General features: G+C 53.3%; 1 protein-coding gene across 1 annotated transcript; it reads right to left on the bottom strand.

Annotated features, from left to right (window-relative positions):
• Positions 1–14,472: 14,472 nt before the first annotated feature.
• Positions 14,473–15,426, bottom strand: LOC127026051 (olfactory receptor 14J1-like). Its single transcript, XM_050911156.1, has one exon. It carries the CDS (start codon positions 15,403–15,405, stop codon positions 14,473–14,475), a length of 933 nt encoding a protein of 310 aa, XP_050767113.1. The 5' UTR covers positions 15,406–15,426.
• Between the last annotated feature and the right edge of the window lie 222 nt (positions 15,427–15,648).

Genomic DNA, 15,648 nt, shown 5'->3' with positions numbered 1-15,648 from the left:
TTTCTTAGGGCTGTTTGGCAATGGGCTCTGTCTCCGGCCATATTATAGTTCCCGTTCGGATTTAGTGTCGGCCACGGATTTCTCCCTCCTCCCACCTGTCGTGCTAATTCTGCATCCTTAGTTAATACCTTCTCTCTTTCATCTGGGCAGAATGATTCTCGGAATAAGATTTGGGTGTCCCCCCGGTTAGGATTGTGTCCCGTGCAGAGATTTGACAGTAACTGCGCCCGTGTTTCTGCATCCTCCCTTAATCTTGGCATTGTACAGCCCCATAAGGCTAAATCATTTGGGTTCCACGATGGATTAGTATAAACCGTCGATGTGGGGCATGCATAGTCACCCCCTGGCCGTAAAGCGGCCAGATTAGTCAAAACATTTGAAACCATGGGGCAAAATCCCACCCTTGCTACAGGAAGGTCTGGGGAGAGGTCGGTACAGGGGCTGTAAGGTGGGGCAGGAGTCGGGGAGGGCCTTGTCTGGTCGTCGTTCGGGGCTGTAGCCTTACCTACGGCCAAAGTTACCTTACAGGTTAGTTTTTCCCTTAGCCCCTTTTGCCTCCCTGGATGTTGTCTCTCCCGCACCCATTCATCCCACACATACCAATAATCCATGTGTCCCGGGAACCGGTACTGAAGTTGGTCTCGCACAAAGGTCAGTCGATGTTGGTCAAAACTCCCTTGTGGTGGCCACTGATCTTCAATATCTCCATGGCGGGTGATGAATGGCCACCATTGTTGACATAGAACTACTGCGTCCTCCTTCAGTAGTGAATTTGCACCACAGATTTTTTCCCAGTTTTGTAATATCTCTACTAAGGGCGTCTCCCTCTCTACTCCAGTTACGTCACTCATGATTTAATCCGGGTGGGACTCAACCCCCCCTTTAAAATCTCTCAAAAACCCTCTAATCTGGGCAGGACTCGAACCCCCCTTTTAATCAGACGTCTTCTGTTGATCAGACTGCGTACAAACTCGTGTGCGATTTATGCTGATCAGGCTAGGCACCTCGGGTGGGACTTGAACCCCCCCGAATTCTGTCCTTTTCCCTATATTGAATTTAGATTTAAGGGATTTAACACTCACCACTCGAGCGATTCGGTGCGTCCCGTGTCCAAAATCCTCGGGTGAACTCACCCTGTGCTGCCAGTCAGAGGTTTGGATCCAAGAGGTTCCGAGAGTGACCTAGGGTCCCATCTGGGGTGCCAAACTGTTAAGGGGGAAGCCGCTGCCCGAGCATTCACACACCAATCAAGGAGTCGCACACACACCACCCGAGACTTTAACTGCTAGGACCGGCGTCCCTTCGCAGCGGGCGACTCCAGTGAGCCGACGGGTGCCCCTTTCGACTCCTCACATACACTCACTCACCCTCGGGCGCTTCTTCTTCCCTCAGGCTCCAGCCAAGGTTCCCAAAGCAGACTCTCTAATCAAGGCCTTCAAAATAAAAGCCTAATTTACTCTATCTATGGTGCCCAAATTCAGACAGCTCAAGCTGGCTGTCTCCGAAGAGGGAACCTGAACACCACAATCCCTGGGCAATTATGCCCTTACAATCTAAATTCCCTCCCCTCACACCATAGTCTGGCCCAATGGTAAGATCGAGTCTGGGGTCATCTTCTCTCTCATTGGGTGCTTTTCTCGTCTCTCGGCTGGTTCTTCCTGCTGTGTTTTAGGCTACTTGTTACTATGTCTCCTTTTCCTGGGCAAACTGGCTCTGGGGCTTTCCAAATCTTCTTACTCCTGCCATCAGATTATAGGTGAACATTAAGCAACAGCATTAAGCAAGTTATGAGTCCTGCTTTATCATGAAGGACTACTTTTAAGCAGCTAAACAAAGTCCTTAAAGCCCTACAAAACATATTAACAGCCTCTCTAATTTCTATACATTCCTGTGCTATTACAGCCTAACAGCCTTATGCCATTATTGCCACATGCTGTTTAGGTCTCGTTCGGGTGTGGTCTGCATGGTCCCTAGCTCTGCTTTGCCACCTTCCACAACACTCGATCACTGATTGCTGATAGAAATGGGAAGCTCTGGCAAGACTGAGAGAATGAGGGGAGCGTTATGTTGCTAAGCAAGCCCCGAGCCTCAGCGCTGGTGGGGCTGTGAAAGGGCTGCCAAGGGAAGGTGAGGGCCAGCAAGAGTTTTCAGTCCTGGCACCTTCCCTGTGGGAGCACGGCAGGAGCCCCACAAGGAACCGCACAAAGCTGGCAGGGAATGGCACGGGGCAGTGGCTGGAGCAGAGACTGTGCCTTCTGCTTTACCTGAGAACAACATGGCCACTAGGAAGCCGAGTGCTGGAAACTACAGCTCCCAGCATGCCCTGGGAACCAACATGGCCGCCTGTCAGCCTCGTACCCCAGGACTACAGCACCTTGCATGCCACTGGGCACTCCTTCCTCCTGTCTGACCCTGCGGGGACACCGTCCCCCTGGCTGGACCCCACTCCTCCACAGGCCCCATGGCCGCCTCCCGGGGCAGCCCCAGTCCCAGTCCCAGAGCCTTGGTGGAGCAGGGAGGAGGAGGAGGAGAGAGGGCAGAGGGGCAGAGAGGGTGGGGTGGGGCGGAGGAGTGGCAGGAGAGGGATGGGAGCAGGAGAGAGGGACGGCGGGAAGAAAGCAGGAGCTGGTCAGGGAGTGGAGAAAGGAAACCCCTGGTGAGGAGCGGGCCCAGGGCCAGGGAGAAGGGGATGGAGGGGAAGGGGGCAGGGGGCAGCCAGGAACATGGTGATGAGCAGCAGGACAGAGGGACAGAGAGGGCAGAGGAGGGCAGGAGGAAGGAGAGACAGAGGGAGCGACACGGGCAGGGTGAGGGAGTGGGACGGAGGGACAGATAGACGGAAAAGGCAGCAGGAGAGCGGAGTGACAGAGAAATGGGAGAGGGAGCAGGACAGAGGCACAGAGGGGAAAAGGCTGAGAGAGAGAAAGGGAGAGGCAGGGGACAGAGAGCGGGACAGAGAGCAAAAGAAGGACGGGAAACAATCCGGAGACTGAGAAACACAGAGAAAGATGCGGGTGAGGAGAGGGAGGCAGTGAAGGACAGAAGAGCGATGGCCTCCAGGCTGGAGCCGGAGGAAGAGTGAAAAAGGCTGGGGAGCAGGCGAGAGGCACAGAGAGAAAAAGAGACGGTCCAGCCAGCCGACGGGTGTCCCTGTCGCACAGCTGATTTGGGGGTGGCAGGTCTCTTGCGCAGCTCTTTGGGAGTGGGGGAAAGAAAAGCAAATTGCTCCTTTTTGATCTTTGTCCCCAGGGAGAGCCAGTGGAGACATGCTGTGCACTGGAGAGCATTCTGCATGGAGGTGACAGACGTTTGAGGAGCGCTGCTGAAGCTGAGACCCACCTGACAGCAAAGGCACGCGCTGGCCACAGAGCATCCCAGGTGAGCTGATTGTCTTGGAGGCCAGCAAAGAAGCCTTCCTCTGCCCCTGGTTTTTGGTGAGAGATGGAGCAGCGCAGAGCTGTTTCTCAGGCATCCAGGCCTGAGGAGAGTTTCCCCATGCCCCCAGGAGAGATCCTGCTCCCAGGAAGCACCTCCCCATCAAGCAAAGGCCATATCCAGCCGCCTGGCTCTGGGCACGGCTGCCCCAAGGGGTGTCTCAGGGAGGACGGGCTCATGTGCTTGGTGGCTCTGACACAGAAATGATGAGCTGAAGCCCCGTGGTGATGGCGGGCCAGTTGAAAGTCTCCAAGTGCCCCAGCCTTTCTCCCCGGGAGTGTTTAAGGCAGGCACTTTTTCCAGGGGTGACAGGTGATGTGAAGAGGGATGCTGTCCCATTCCCATTTCAAAGTTGGGACTTCTGAGAGGCGGGGCCACCTGAAGGCCCAGCCGGAGATCTCCAGGGAGTTTGGGTTCATTTTTTGGATATCTTCGGGCTACAGTGTGCTAGGGTTCTGGGATGCTAGGGTGACAGTGTGCAAGGGTTACAGAGTGGTAGGGTTCTGGGATGCCAGAGTATAAGTGAGTCAGGATTAAAGCGTGCTATTGTTATGGAGAGGATCTGGTTTGTTGGGCCTGGGTTCCTGGGGTTATGTTATTTTTGGCTTCTCTTGTGTTCTGGGTGGATTGCTTTTTTGGAGAGTCCTTTTTTAGCTTGTTTGGCTGTTTAGGGTTTGGACAGGGGCCTTTGATTTGTGTATGCTGTGGCTTCGGGTTGGCTTTTTTTCACAGTTCTGGTGGTTTATGTTGTGTTTTCTGTCTTGTAACTACCATTTGTGGTCTGGTGTGTGTGACCGGCTGGGCCAGTGTCACTTCTGCTGTGGTCCAACTCATTTCCAGTAAGTCGGTAGGTGGGTGGGTAGGTGGGTAGGTAGGTAGGTAGGTAGGTCTGGAGGACTTGCGGTCCATAGCGGATGACTGCTGGAGGAGTAATGGGCACTTCTGGGGTGTGGGAGGACTTCTGGCCCATAGGTAATGACTGTCGGAGGAGTAAGTGTGCTTCGTAATTTGTGTGGACTGCCAAATTCACGGTCATTTGTCCTGCTTTGAGGAAGAGCCGTGGGAAGACAGCAGCCACCCGGAAGGACAAGGGTTTCCCCGAGGGTACGTGGCTTTGTGGTTTTTGCTTTTGAGTAAGCAACCTGCAAGGAGGCTGCTATCGTTAAGTTTAATGATGTTTTGTAAAGTCGTGGACTGAGTATCGCGTGACTTGAAACATCGCTGAAAACATGGTGCAGGATTGTCTGCGTGTTCTGGGTGCTTTGGTTTTGAACATCTGCTCGTGGGGGTAACTTCATACTGTCCTTAGCTCCTATCTCAAGGCACGACATGTGCTTAAGGCAAGGTTCCTCATCCACGATAGTGGATGTGAAGCCGTATTTCAAACAGACTTCCTGATCATTTTTAATTTTTGGGGCCAGGCTCTTCTCGGATCTGATTCGTTCATGCTTGGTTTTACATCTTCACGTGGCTGGTGAAGAGCTCGTAGGAGGAGCAGGAGAAGGGTCAGCGCTGCAGTTTCCACGGCGGTCACTTGTGCTGGCGTTATCAAGGTTATCTTCGATCTGCCGTTTCTTTGCAGGAATCTCTTTTTAAGCCACTTGTCCGTTTTGTGAGGGGTAGTGGACTCCCAAAGGGAGACCCTTTGTTCCTCATGAGTGCCTCAGGGGTTTCCCTGCCATTTTCGTTTGCTTGCTTGCTTTTTCTTTGCTGTGCTGACTTTAAAGAACTTCTTTTAGCTCTTTGGGTTTCTGTCCTTAAAGGAAGCGTCTAGGATTTCTACCCAGGAGTGAGGTGTCCAGAAAGGAGTGTCCTGGTACACTGCTGTCAGCCTTCAGTCTAGTGAAATGGTGTCATGGCGTATGTTGAAGAGTCATGTAACTCAAATGCATTTGAAATATACAGGCTTTGCCCTTGCTCCTGATTTGTGTGGGAGCTAATTCTCAGCAGCTGATAAACGGTGTGCGGTGCTTTACCAGTTTAAAATAGACTATGACCAGAAATGTCTTCCTTAGTGCCTACAGAAAGCAAGAACCTCCAGTAGCAAGGGCATGCTGACCCTTGGGCAGCTTCAGAGCATCGGATACTTGTAAACAGGTGACAAACCCAGTCCCGTGGTAGCAGTGTGTGTGCCAAAGTCCACCTGACTCTCCACACTTACTCAGCACGTCACATGTTTTCTGGGTAAGGCTGGATGACAAGTTTGTGGTACCCTGCAATCGCAAACACCTACTTGGTTGTTGCTGTTCTGTTGATTATTGCTAAAGGATTGCTTGTTGCTCTAGGATTGATTGCTGCTCTTCTTGACTGCTGCCATCCTATTGATTGATACTCTATGACTGATTGCTGATAGAAATGGGAAGCAGGTCCATGCCCTGTAGCTCCCCAGGACTCTTCTCAGGCATTTGCCAACGTGTTTTGTCCTGCTGTGGAGGGAGCTGAGGCCTGGGCAGCAGCCCCAGACTCCACCAGGGTAGATCCCCAAGAGTTTGGTGCATGTTGGAGGCAGGTCCATGCCCGGTAGCTCTCTGGAACTCCTCCCAGGAATATCCAGGAGTCTTTTGGTTTCCTTTGGAGATGAGCGACTTCCCAGGTAGCAGCCCCAGAATCTTCTAAGGTAGCTACGCAAAGAGCATTGTGTATGTTGGGGGCAGGTGCATTCCTGTTTTTGCGTCAGGACTTTTCCCAGACATCTGCCAGAGTGGTTTGAGTTTCTTGACATGCAGCTAAAGTCCCAGGTAGCAGCAGCACAATTTTCCTCTTCCGTTAGCTGAAGAGTTTTCTTTGTGTTGGAGGCAGGTCTATGCCCGGTAGCTCCTCAGGACTCCTCCGAGGAACGTCCAGAGTGTTTTGGCCTCCCCTGGAGACAGCTGAATTGCGCAGGTAGCCATCCCAGACTTTTGCAAGGTAGCTACCCAAGGTGTTTTGTGTGTGTTGGAGTCAGGTCCGTGCCCTGTATCTGTCTGGGACTCCTCCGAGGCATCTGCGGGAGCATTTGGGCTTTCTCTGGAGACAGGTGAATTCCAAAGGATCAGCCGCAGACTCCTCCAAGTAGCTAGTCGAGGAGTTTTGTCCATACTGTAGGCAAGTCCATTTGTGTTAGCTCTCCAGGAATTTTCCCATTCATCTCCAGAAGTGTGTTGGTATTGTCAGGTGCTTGTGCTGTCCTATTTCCCTGCAGATGTGATAGGGAAGAAGGAGGAACCTGGCTTGTGCAGGTGCTTGTGAGGTCCTAGGTGCATGAGTGATAGGGCAGGAGCTGGCCCTGAGCTTGAGCAGCTGCTTTTGATGTCCCATGATGCCAAGTAGCTGCTAGATTAGAAGCAGGCCCCTGCCCTGTGCAGCTGCTTACGTTCTCAGTGAGTAGTTGATAGGGCAAGAGTATGTAACTGGGTTGTGCAGGTGCTTGTGGTGTCACAGGTGGTTGAGTAGGTGTTAGGGCAGGAGGCAGTCCCTGGTTTGAGCTGCAGCATATGTTGTGAGTGGTGGAGCAGGAGGTGATAGGGCAGGAGTGTGCAGATGGCTTGTGCAGGTGCTTGTGAGGTCAGTGTTGGCTGTGTAGCAGTTAGGGCAGGAAGCTGGAGGTGGCTTGTGGAGGTGTTTGTGATGTCCCTGGTGGGTGAGTAGGTGATAGGGCAGGAGCAGGGCCCTGGCTTGTGCAGGTGCCTGCGATGTCAGTGCTGAGTGCTGAGGTGGTTGGGCAGAAGCAGGCCGCAGGCTTGCGAAGGTGCTTTTGAGGTGAGTGTTTTGTGAGGATGTGAGTGGGACTGAAAGGAGAGGTGGCTTGTGGAGGTGCTTGTGTTGTGGTATTTCCGTGCAGATGTGCTAGGGCAGGAGGAGGCCCGTGGCTTGTGCAGGTGCTTGTGAGGTCCTAGGTGCATGAGTAAGTGCTAGGGTAGAAGGAAGCACTTGGATTGTTCATGTGCTTGTGATGGAAGTGATGGCTGATGGCTCGCTCACTCCCCTGTGGTGGGATGGGGGAGAGAATCGGAAGGGTAGAAGTGAGAAAACTCATGGGTTGAGATAAAGACAGTTTAACAGGTAAAGCAAAAGCCATGCACCCAAGTAAAGAAAAATAAGGGATTCATTCACTAGTTCCTCTTTTTCCTCTGCTAACTTCTTGTGCACCCGCAGCGTACTCACTGATGGGGCGGTGTGGAAGCAGAAGAGGTCTTGACTCTGTGTAAGCACTGCTCAGCAGTAACTAAAACATCCCTGTGTTATCAACACTGTTCCCAGCACAAATCCAAACCATAGCCCCGTACTAGCTACTATGAAGAAAACGAACTCTATCCCAGCCAAAAGCAGCACAGCAGCACACGTGGGTGTGTCCCAGTGTGCGGCTCCCCATTTGGGAGGAGTGGGGAGAACTGGACAGTGTCCAGGGGAAGTCTGCCAAGGTGGGAGTTGGGCCTCAAGCACATGACCTGTGCAGAGGGACTGAGGGACCTGGGCTTCTTTGGCCCGGTGGCATGGAGGCAGTATAGGAGTAGTCTGAGAGTGATTGAAGGATGGCTTAAGAGGTGATGGAGCTTTTCCTCGTAGTGGAAAAGAGCATGAGAAAGAAAGAATGCCACTAAGTGCAGCTTGGGAGGTTGAGACTGGATATGAGGAGAACGAAATGTCACTCCAAGGGCAGTGCTGTGGTCTAATCGGCCACCCTGAGGAAATCTGGAATAGTCCATGGCTTTGTGTTTGAAGGAACGTCCAGGGAGGACGGAGAGATGTCAGTAAGGGTAGTGAGATGCTCAGATGAGAGCAAGGTGGAGGAAGCAAGGTGGATGTCTACAGCCTGCAGGGAAAGAGGCCCAGGTGTGGGACACCATAGGACAGCCAGTGGTTATGCTGATCGAGGGCTCAGGCAAGGCTAAAAGCCGCCAAGAGAGCCGAGGTCTTTCTCCCCTTGGCTGTGGCTGTTATCTTGACCACCATGGCCTACGAGGAGACACTTTAACCTTATGGCACCAGGACCTCATTCCCACTCGCCCCACCCAGGAGAGACCCATAAGCATTGTACCTGTCCTGGTTTTGGCTCGGATAGAGTTAATTTTCTTCCTAGTAGCTGGTATAGTGCAGTGTTTTGGATTTAGTAGGAAAATAATGTTGATAACACACTGCTGTTTTTAGTTGTTGCTAAGTAGTGTTTATACTAAGTCAAGGATTTTTCAGCTTCTCATGCCCAGCCAGCAAGAAGGCTGGAGAGGCACAAGGAGTTGGGAGGGGACGAAGCCAGGGCAGCTGACCCAAACTGGCCAAAGGGCTATTCCATACCATATGACATCATGCCCAGTATATAAACTGGGGGAGTTGGCTGGGAGGGGCAGATCGCGACTCAGGAACTAACCGGGCATCGGTCGGTGAGTGCTCAGCAATTGCATTGTGCCTCACTTGTTTTGTATAGTCTGATTCTTTTAGTATTACTATTATCGTATTATTATTATCATTATTTTTCATTCCTTTCTCTCCTATTAAACTGTCTTTATATTAACCCATGAGGGTTTTTTTTTTTCCTATTCTCTCCCCCATCCCACTGGGTGTGGAGGAGTGAGCGAGCGGCTGCGTAGTGCTTAGTTGCCGGCTGGTGTTACACCACAACAGTACCATAGTCCTGCAATTGGCATTGCACATCCCTGCATTGCAGTGCCCCAGGAAGAGCCCTGAGCAACATGTGAGGGACAGGATCTCCCTTCCCAGGGGCTGGGGGTCAGGGCTTGGCCCTTTGCCTTCATGGAACACAGCCAGCTTTACTCAGAATCTGTTCCTTTACATTGCCTTTGTCTACTTGTCATCACTTTCTCCTGTTTTCTGCTCTAAGCAGCCCCTGGGGAGGCTTTGTCCGTAATGTCCCTCAGCGGGACCCATTAAGGCTCCAGAAACTTTGGCGTTGGCATCTGACTTAGACATCTTGAGAGGTTTCTTCAACTTCCTCTCAGTGTCTGAGGTTCATGGACTCGGCACCAAATACACCATGGGGCTCGTTAAAACACAAGAAGCCACGTCTCTTCCCATTATTTTCTGCAAGTGTTCAAGATCTGGGCAGCTAATTGGAGAGGTTTCAGGAGTGCAGTTAAGAGATATAATCGTATGAACAGCTAGTAAAAAAAGAATTTCTCCTTTGAAATCTTTCTTTTTTTACTTTTTTCCACTCACAGCAAAAGTGTTCACAACATTTTCCAGTTGATATTGATGCAGAAGATTTCCTAATGAAATAGGAAAAGCAGGCTCCTTGAGGCAGGCACTGCCTGGACAACATTCCTCCTCACCTCCCCAGCCCCACCCTTTCTCTCATGGGCCGCCTGGGACTCGCATCACTTCTCCTGACATCAGACTTCTCCACCCAAGTCTGCAGCTGGAGGTTACAGCCTCTTTTGCACCAACTCCCACCTGCTTTCCTTAGAGACCTGGCTGCACACAGGCACACTTTCTCTTCATTGCCACCAAACAGAAGGAAAGCATGGTAAAATTTAACAACCAACCAACCACACTCCTCAGCTCTATGCTCCATTCAAGCTGCCTCCAGTGAGGTTCACCACCCACACGGGGTAACCTCACTGGAAATGTTTTAGACAGGGTGATAGGAAAGGATAGATATAAACAGAATGTAGGAGTTGGCTGAAGAGTCAATTAGACTGCTGAGAGACAAGGGCAGGCTTGTAACTCCCTGAAGCTCAAAGCAGCACCTGGGTGGTTGAGAGGGATCTGGCTGAGCAAGGAGTAAGGGGAGGTGGAACAGGAGAGCAATGGAAAGGGCACAGGTCCAGATAGTCTGCTGAGAAGATGCCTTTAGTCCTGGTCGTTTCATCAGGACAAGTGGAAAGATTTGGGAGATTAAATACACGGTATAATGGCCAGAGTCTCAGCAATGCAAGTACAAGGGAAGGTGCATATTTCTTCTCCTGCGATGAATATACTTCCTGGAAATTCCCATTTTGGCATGGTAGGAAAACTTTGTCATTTGAGTAAAAGTATTCAGTTATCTCAGCTGGTGAAAAGGTGCTCACGTGCTTTTTAAAAGTTGCAAGCAGTTCTTCCTCTTTCCAGGCAGAGCTCAGCTGTCTGACCATGGACATGAAGTGCCACTTGCAGAGGCCCCAGTGTAGGCGAGGTGTTTGCCTGGGACTGGCCGCTGTCAGACAGGGCAGGAGGTCTCCTGCAGAAGACCAGAGCCCCTCGGAGGCTGCTGATAGAGGCCGGGCAGAGGGTCCCAGGGCACCTGAACTGGCACCAGGCGCCTGTGTCCCTGTGACTGAAGGCATCTGTGTCCCTGTAGCTGCATCCCAGATCCGTTTGGGAAATGGCTTTTCCTTCTAAAAAAAGAAAAGGTCACAAAATCCCCCCAAAGACTGGTATATTAAATCGGAATGAACCAAAACAAGGAGGACAAGAACACAAAGAATTTCAAAAGATGAAAATTATACTAAACTATTTCTGCCCTTTAGATCTTTTTCTTTACTTCTTCATTGTTTCGGTTATTTGTCAAAATTGTCTGACCAATTCTATTATAATCAGGCCTGCAGCGTTAAAAGAGAGAGGTCTGTAGTCCAACCGTCTGTTCAAAGCAGGGTCAGGTATACATTCAGACCTGGTTGTTCAGGGCTTAATCAAGTTGGGTCTTGAAAACCTGCAAGGACGGAGGACTGTACCTTCTCCCAGGGTGACCAGTGCTTGTTCCAATGCATGGCTGGCCTTCTGGTGAAAAAGGTGAGGGCTCCCTTGCTGTGAGGTGCCCCTCAGCCATGCCTTCTCCAGGCTGAACAAGCCCAGGTTCATCAGCCTTTCCTCACAGGGAAAGTGATCCAGCCCCCTGAGCATCTTCAGGGCCCTTCACTAAACCCGCTCCAGCTTGCCAACACCTTTCCAGCACTGGGGTTGCAGAAACTGGACCCAGTGTTCTGGATGTGGTCTAACAAGTTCCAGGTAGAGGGGGAGAGTCCCTTCCCTCCATCTCCTGGCCGTGCTCCTGGTCGTAGAGCCCAGGGCCCTGCTGGCGTCCCTTGCTGCCAGGGCACGCGGCGGCCTCCTGTCCAGCTCCCTGCCCACCAAGACCTTTCCCACAGAGCTGCTCCCCAGCCAGGCAGCCCCCAGCCTGTGCCATTGCCAGGGGGAGTCCCCTGCAGGGGCAGACACTGGCACTTGTCCTTGTGGGACTTCCTGAGGTTCCTGTCAATGCGTGCTCTCCTCCTCCTTGAGCCCTTTCACTGAGCAGAGGCCTGGGAGACCTTTTTAGCAAAGACTAAGGCAAAGGCGGCATTGAGTGCCTCAGCCCCGTCTGTGTCTGCTGTTATGAACCCCTTCTCATCATTCAGCAGCCTGTGCCTTGTCCAGCCTTTTACTGCAAACACAGTGGCTGAAGCTCTTCATTTGGCTCTTGATGTCGCCTGCAGCCCCCATCAGCTCCAGGTGAGCTTTGCCTTTCCTAAACACAGACCTGCATGCTCAGGTCATCTTTCTAAATTCCTCCTTCATAGCCTGTCCTTGCTTCCACCTCCTGATCGTTGTGTTAGGGCTCCAACCTGTGACCCGTTCCTGCGCCAGCACAGCCCCACTGCCCAACACATGCTCCCACGGCCCCCCTCATCGGACACTGCACAGGACAGGGTGTGTTTGGGGTGGGAAACGTCCCCCACCAGAGTCCCCATAGCAGACCTCAGTGTCCATCCCCACCAGCCTCCTTCTTTTGCAGCCCCCCAGTGCCTGGCCCCAGCCAAGCCCCAACCGTGTCCCACACAAGAGTTCACAGACAGCCCTGCTCTGGGGTCTGCCAAGGTCTGGGTAAGAAGAAAGGCCACAGAGCAAAACCATCCATAAACTGGGATGAGGGGCCAGTGCTGGAAATATGCGATGGGAGAGGCTGGGGGGTGACGAATGCCCTGGGGCACCTTGTCGGTGTGTCCATGCCACCAAGGGCACAGACCGGCCTCCTCTCTCCTGCAGCTGCATGTCTCGGCTCCCTTCCAGGAGTCTGGGCTCTGCACCACACACCCACTGGAGCGTGTCCTCACCCTGCATGGTCAAACATCAAAGCTAACATTGGTGTTGTCCTCTCCTGGGCACATTCCAGCCCCACCTAGCCTCTCCCCAGCTCTTCCCACCTCCCCTGCCTGCTCCCCAGCCCAGCCCCGCAGAGCAGCCCAGTGTGGGCTGGCCCCATGGCAGTGCCCACTGCACGGTGCTGCAGAGCTCTGGGCATTAACCCCCCAGCCCCAGCCCCTCTGAAGGGCACAGCGGCTGCTGGGGGCAGGGAGGGGTGTCAGGCTCCCCATCAGCCCCAGGGATGGAGGTTCACCATGGCATGAGGAAATGGAGGTCAGTGAAACTGGAGGACTCCTGGTCTCGGGTCCAGGAGATGCCCACCACACACTGACTGTGCCCCCTCAGTGTCAGCCCCTCTCCCCAGGCCAGCACAGGAGTCCTGGGCAGGTGACAGAGCAGCCGGCCCTGAGCTGGGGCCTGCAGAAAGAGGTTTCTCTTTTTCATTCATTCCTCCCTGCAGGCACACAAATGCTCCCTTGCTCTTCTCCAGGGTCCTCCCTGCTCCCCAGAGAGCCTTCCCAGGTGAGCGTGTCCGTGCTGGCCTGGCCGGCCGTTCCTGGCTCCCTCCCTGGGCTCCCTGCAGGGCCCCAAGCTTGCGGTGCTGCTCTGCAGAGCAAGGGGACTATGGTGCCCTGAGGTCACGGGGTGACCCTCCACTGGCCGTGCTGCTGGGGGAGGGAAGCAGACCCAGGCAGACGGGGTTCACTGCTGCCGAGGCCCTTTCCATCTTCCCTTGATGGCTCCAGGGCCAAGGAAGGGGCTAGGCAGAACCATGGGGTGTCTCCACTGGCACAAAAGGCAAGGGAGGTCTGCACTAGATCCAGCCCGTGGGATTTCCAAGAGGGTGTCCTGAGCCACTCTCCAGTCTTGTGTCCCTTTGCCTTCTGGCTCCTCACAGCCTCTCCTGGCATTGCAGGGCCCTCATTAGCCCATGGTGTCCTCAGATTCACCTTTTCCTCCAGAAGACTCCACCTTGGACAGTCACTCCTTTTATGAGGTGCCACACACTGACCACCCACACTCACATGCTGTCCCTGGAGATCCCCTGAGCAGCCCTGGCAGCTCCCAATTCCTCTCCAGGACGGCATCTTCCATCAGCCCCACTGCAGGTGGGACAGTGCCAGGCAGATAAATCAAAGAGCAGTTGCTGTCTGCATGGACATGTGCAACCAAGAAGGGAGGTCTTTGTCCAGCCCTTGGTCCCTAACAGATCCCCCTGGGACTCGGAGCTTGTCCCCGTGGAGAACCCCAGAAGAGCAAAAGACCTTTTGAGGGAGCAGCTCCTTGGGTGTATTCCTGACACCAGCTTTGGAAGAGGCCTCCAGCCTTCTGGCCCTGCCCTGAAGAGCCCCTTTGGTTATGGGGTGCTTGCACGGAGGCCAGCTCTGACACAGTGGTTCCCATTGCCCGCTCCTGCCTGCAGCCACAGGGATGCCACTGTGGACACAACGGGACTGTCAGGAGTTACACAAGAGCCTAGGGGTAACACAAATGCAAGGGTACGGCGGGAGAGTGCGGAAGTGAGGCGAGAGCAGCACTGAAAAGGCCACGTCCTGCTGCTGTCCTTGGCCATGGCTCCAGGGAAGCTGCTGCCCCAACTCACAGGCAGCAGAGAGGCAGTGCCCGCCGAGGCGGAGAGGGGCAGCCCCGAGGGCCACTGGGGCTGCTCGTCCATGGGGCAGCTGGGCCCTTGGCTCCTGAATCCCTTCTGCCTGCTGGGGCTGGGCCCCAAGCTCCAGAGGAGATCAAAGAGATGAGAGGAGAGGCAAATGATTACGTTCTGGCTTCTTTCTCTATGCAAAGAGCCTGGTTCCTGATGTACATTAGGTTTACCAGACAGAAAAAAAAGGTTCTAAACTTAAGAAGAAGTTGTATGAACAATATATAATGACAACGAATATTCTCACAGGTTTAACAAACAAATACAAAAGAAAGAGAAGAACAAAAGATAGGCTGGGATTTTCCTGAATTGCTGGGAGTTAGAGGAGGATGGTGGGCACCTTATTAAAGCTGGAATAATGTGTATTCCTGTACTTTCCTCAGGGCATCCTTGATCTCCTTGTTCCTCATGCTGTAGATGAGGGGGTTCACTGCTGGAGGCCCCACCGAGTACAGAAATGACACCACCAGGTCCAAGGATGGGGAGGAGATGGAAGGTGCCTTCAGGTAGGCGAACATTACAGTGCTGAGGAACAGGGAGACCACGGCCAGGTGAGGGAGGCACGTGGAAAAGGCTTTGTGCCGTCCCTGCTCCGAGGGGATCCTCAGCACAGCCCTGAAGATCTGCACATAGGACAGCACAATGAAAACAAAACAACCCAAAAATAGAAAAGCATTAAAAGCAAGAAGCCCACGTTCCCTGAGGTAGGAGTGTGAGCAGGAGAGCTTGAGGATCTGGGGGATTTCACAGAAGAACTGGTTAAGGGCATTGCCTTGGCAGAGTGGTAGTGAAAATGTATTGGCAGTGTGCAGCAGAGCACGGAGAAACCCACTGCCCCAGGCAGCTGCTGCCATGTGGACACAAGCTCTGCTGCCCAGGAGGGTCCCATAGTGCAGGGGTTTGCAGATGGCAACGTAGCGGTCATAGGCCATGACAGTGAGAAGATAAAACTCTGCTGACATCAAAAAGACAAAGAGAAAGACCTGTGCAGCACATCCCAAGTAGGAGATGGCCCTGGTGTCCCAGAGGGAATTGGCCATGGCTTTGGGGACAGTGGTGGAGATGGAGCCCAGGTCAAGGAGGGAGAGGTTGAGGAGGAAGAAGTACATGGGGGTGTGGAGGCGGTGGTCGCAGGCTATGGCGGTGATGATGAGGGTGTTTCCCAGGAAGGCAGCCAGGTAGATGCCCAGGAAGAGCCAGAAGTGCAAGAGCTGCAGCTCCCGTGCGTCTGCAAACACCAGGAAGAGAGATTCGGTTGTGGAGCTGCCGTTGGACATTTGCTTCCTCTGGGCATGGGGACCTGTCGAAGGAGGAAAAGGCAGTGAAGGGTTAGGACTGACTTCTCTGAGCAAAACTTACTCCGTTTCTCACAGAACCACCCCCACCCCCCAGCCTCTGCTCTTCCAGAGAGACCTTCCTGCAGCTCCCTGGCTGGAGCTCTGCTTTTTGGTGGCTGAGGGTGCAATGGGGAGCAAGGGATCCTGCTGTGGGCTCTGGAGGAGTCACTCCTGCTGTGCACC

Source organism: Gymnogyps californianus, chromosome 26 (assembly GCF_018139145.2).
Source record: "Gymnogyps californianus isolate 813 chromosome 26, ASM1813914v2, whole genome shotgun sequence".
NCBI lineage: Eukaryota > Metazoa > Chordata > Aves > Accipitriformes > Cathartidae > Gymnogyps > Gymnogyps californianus.
Note: the sequence above shows the minus strand (reverse complement) of the source record. Positions and strands in the feature narration are given on the sequence as shown.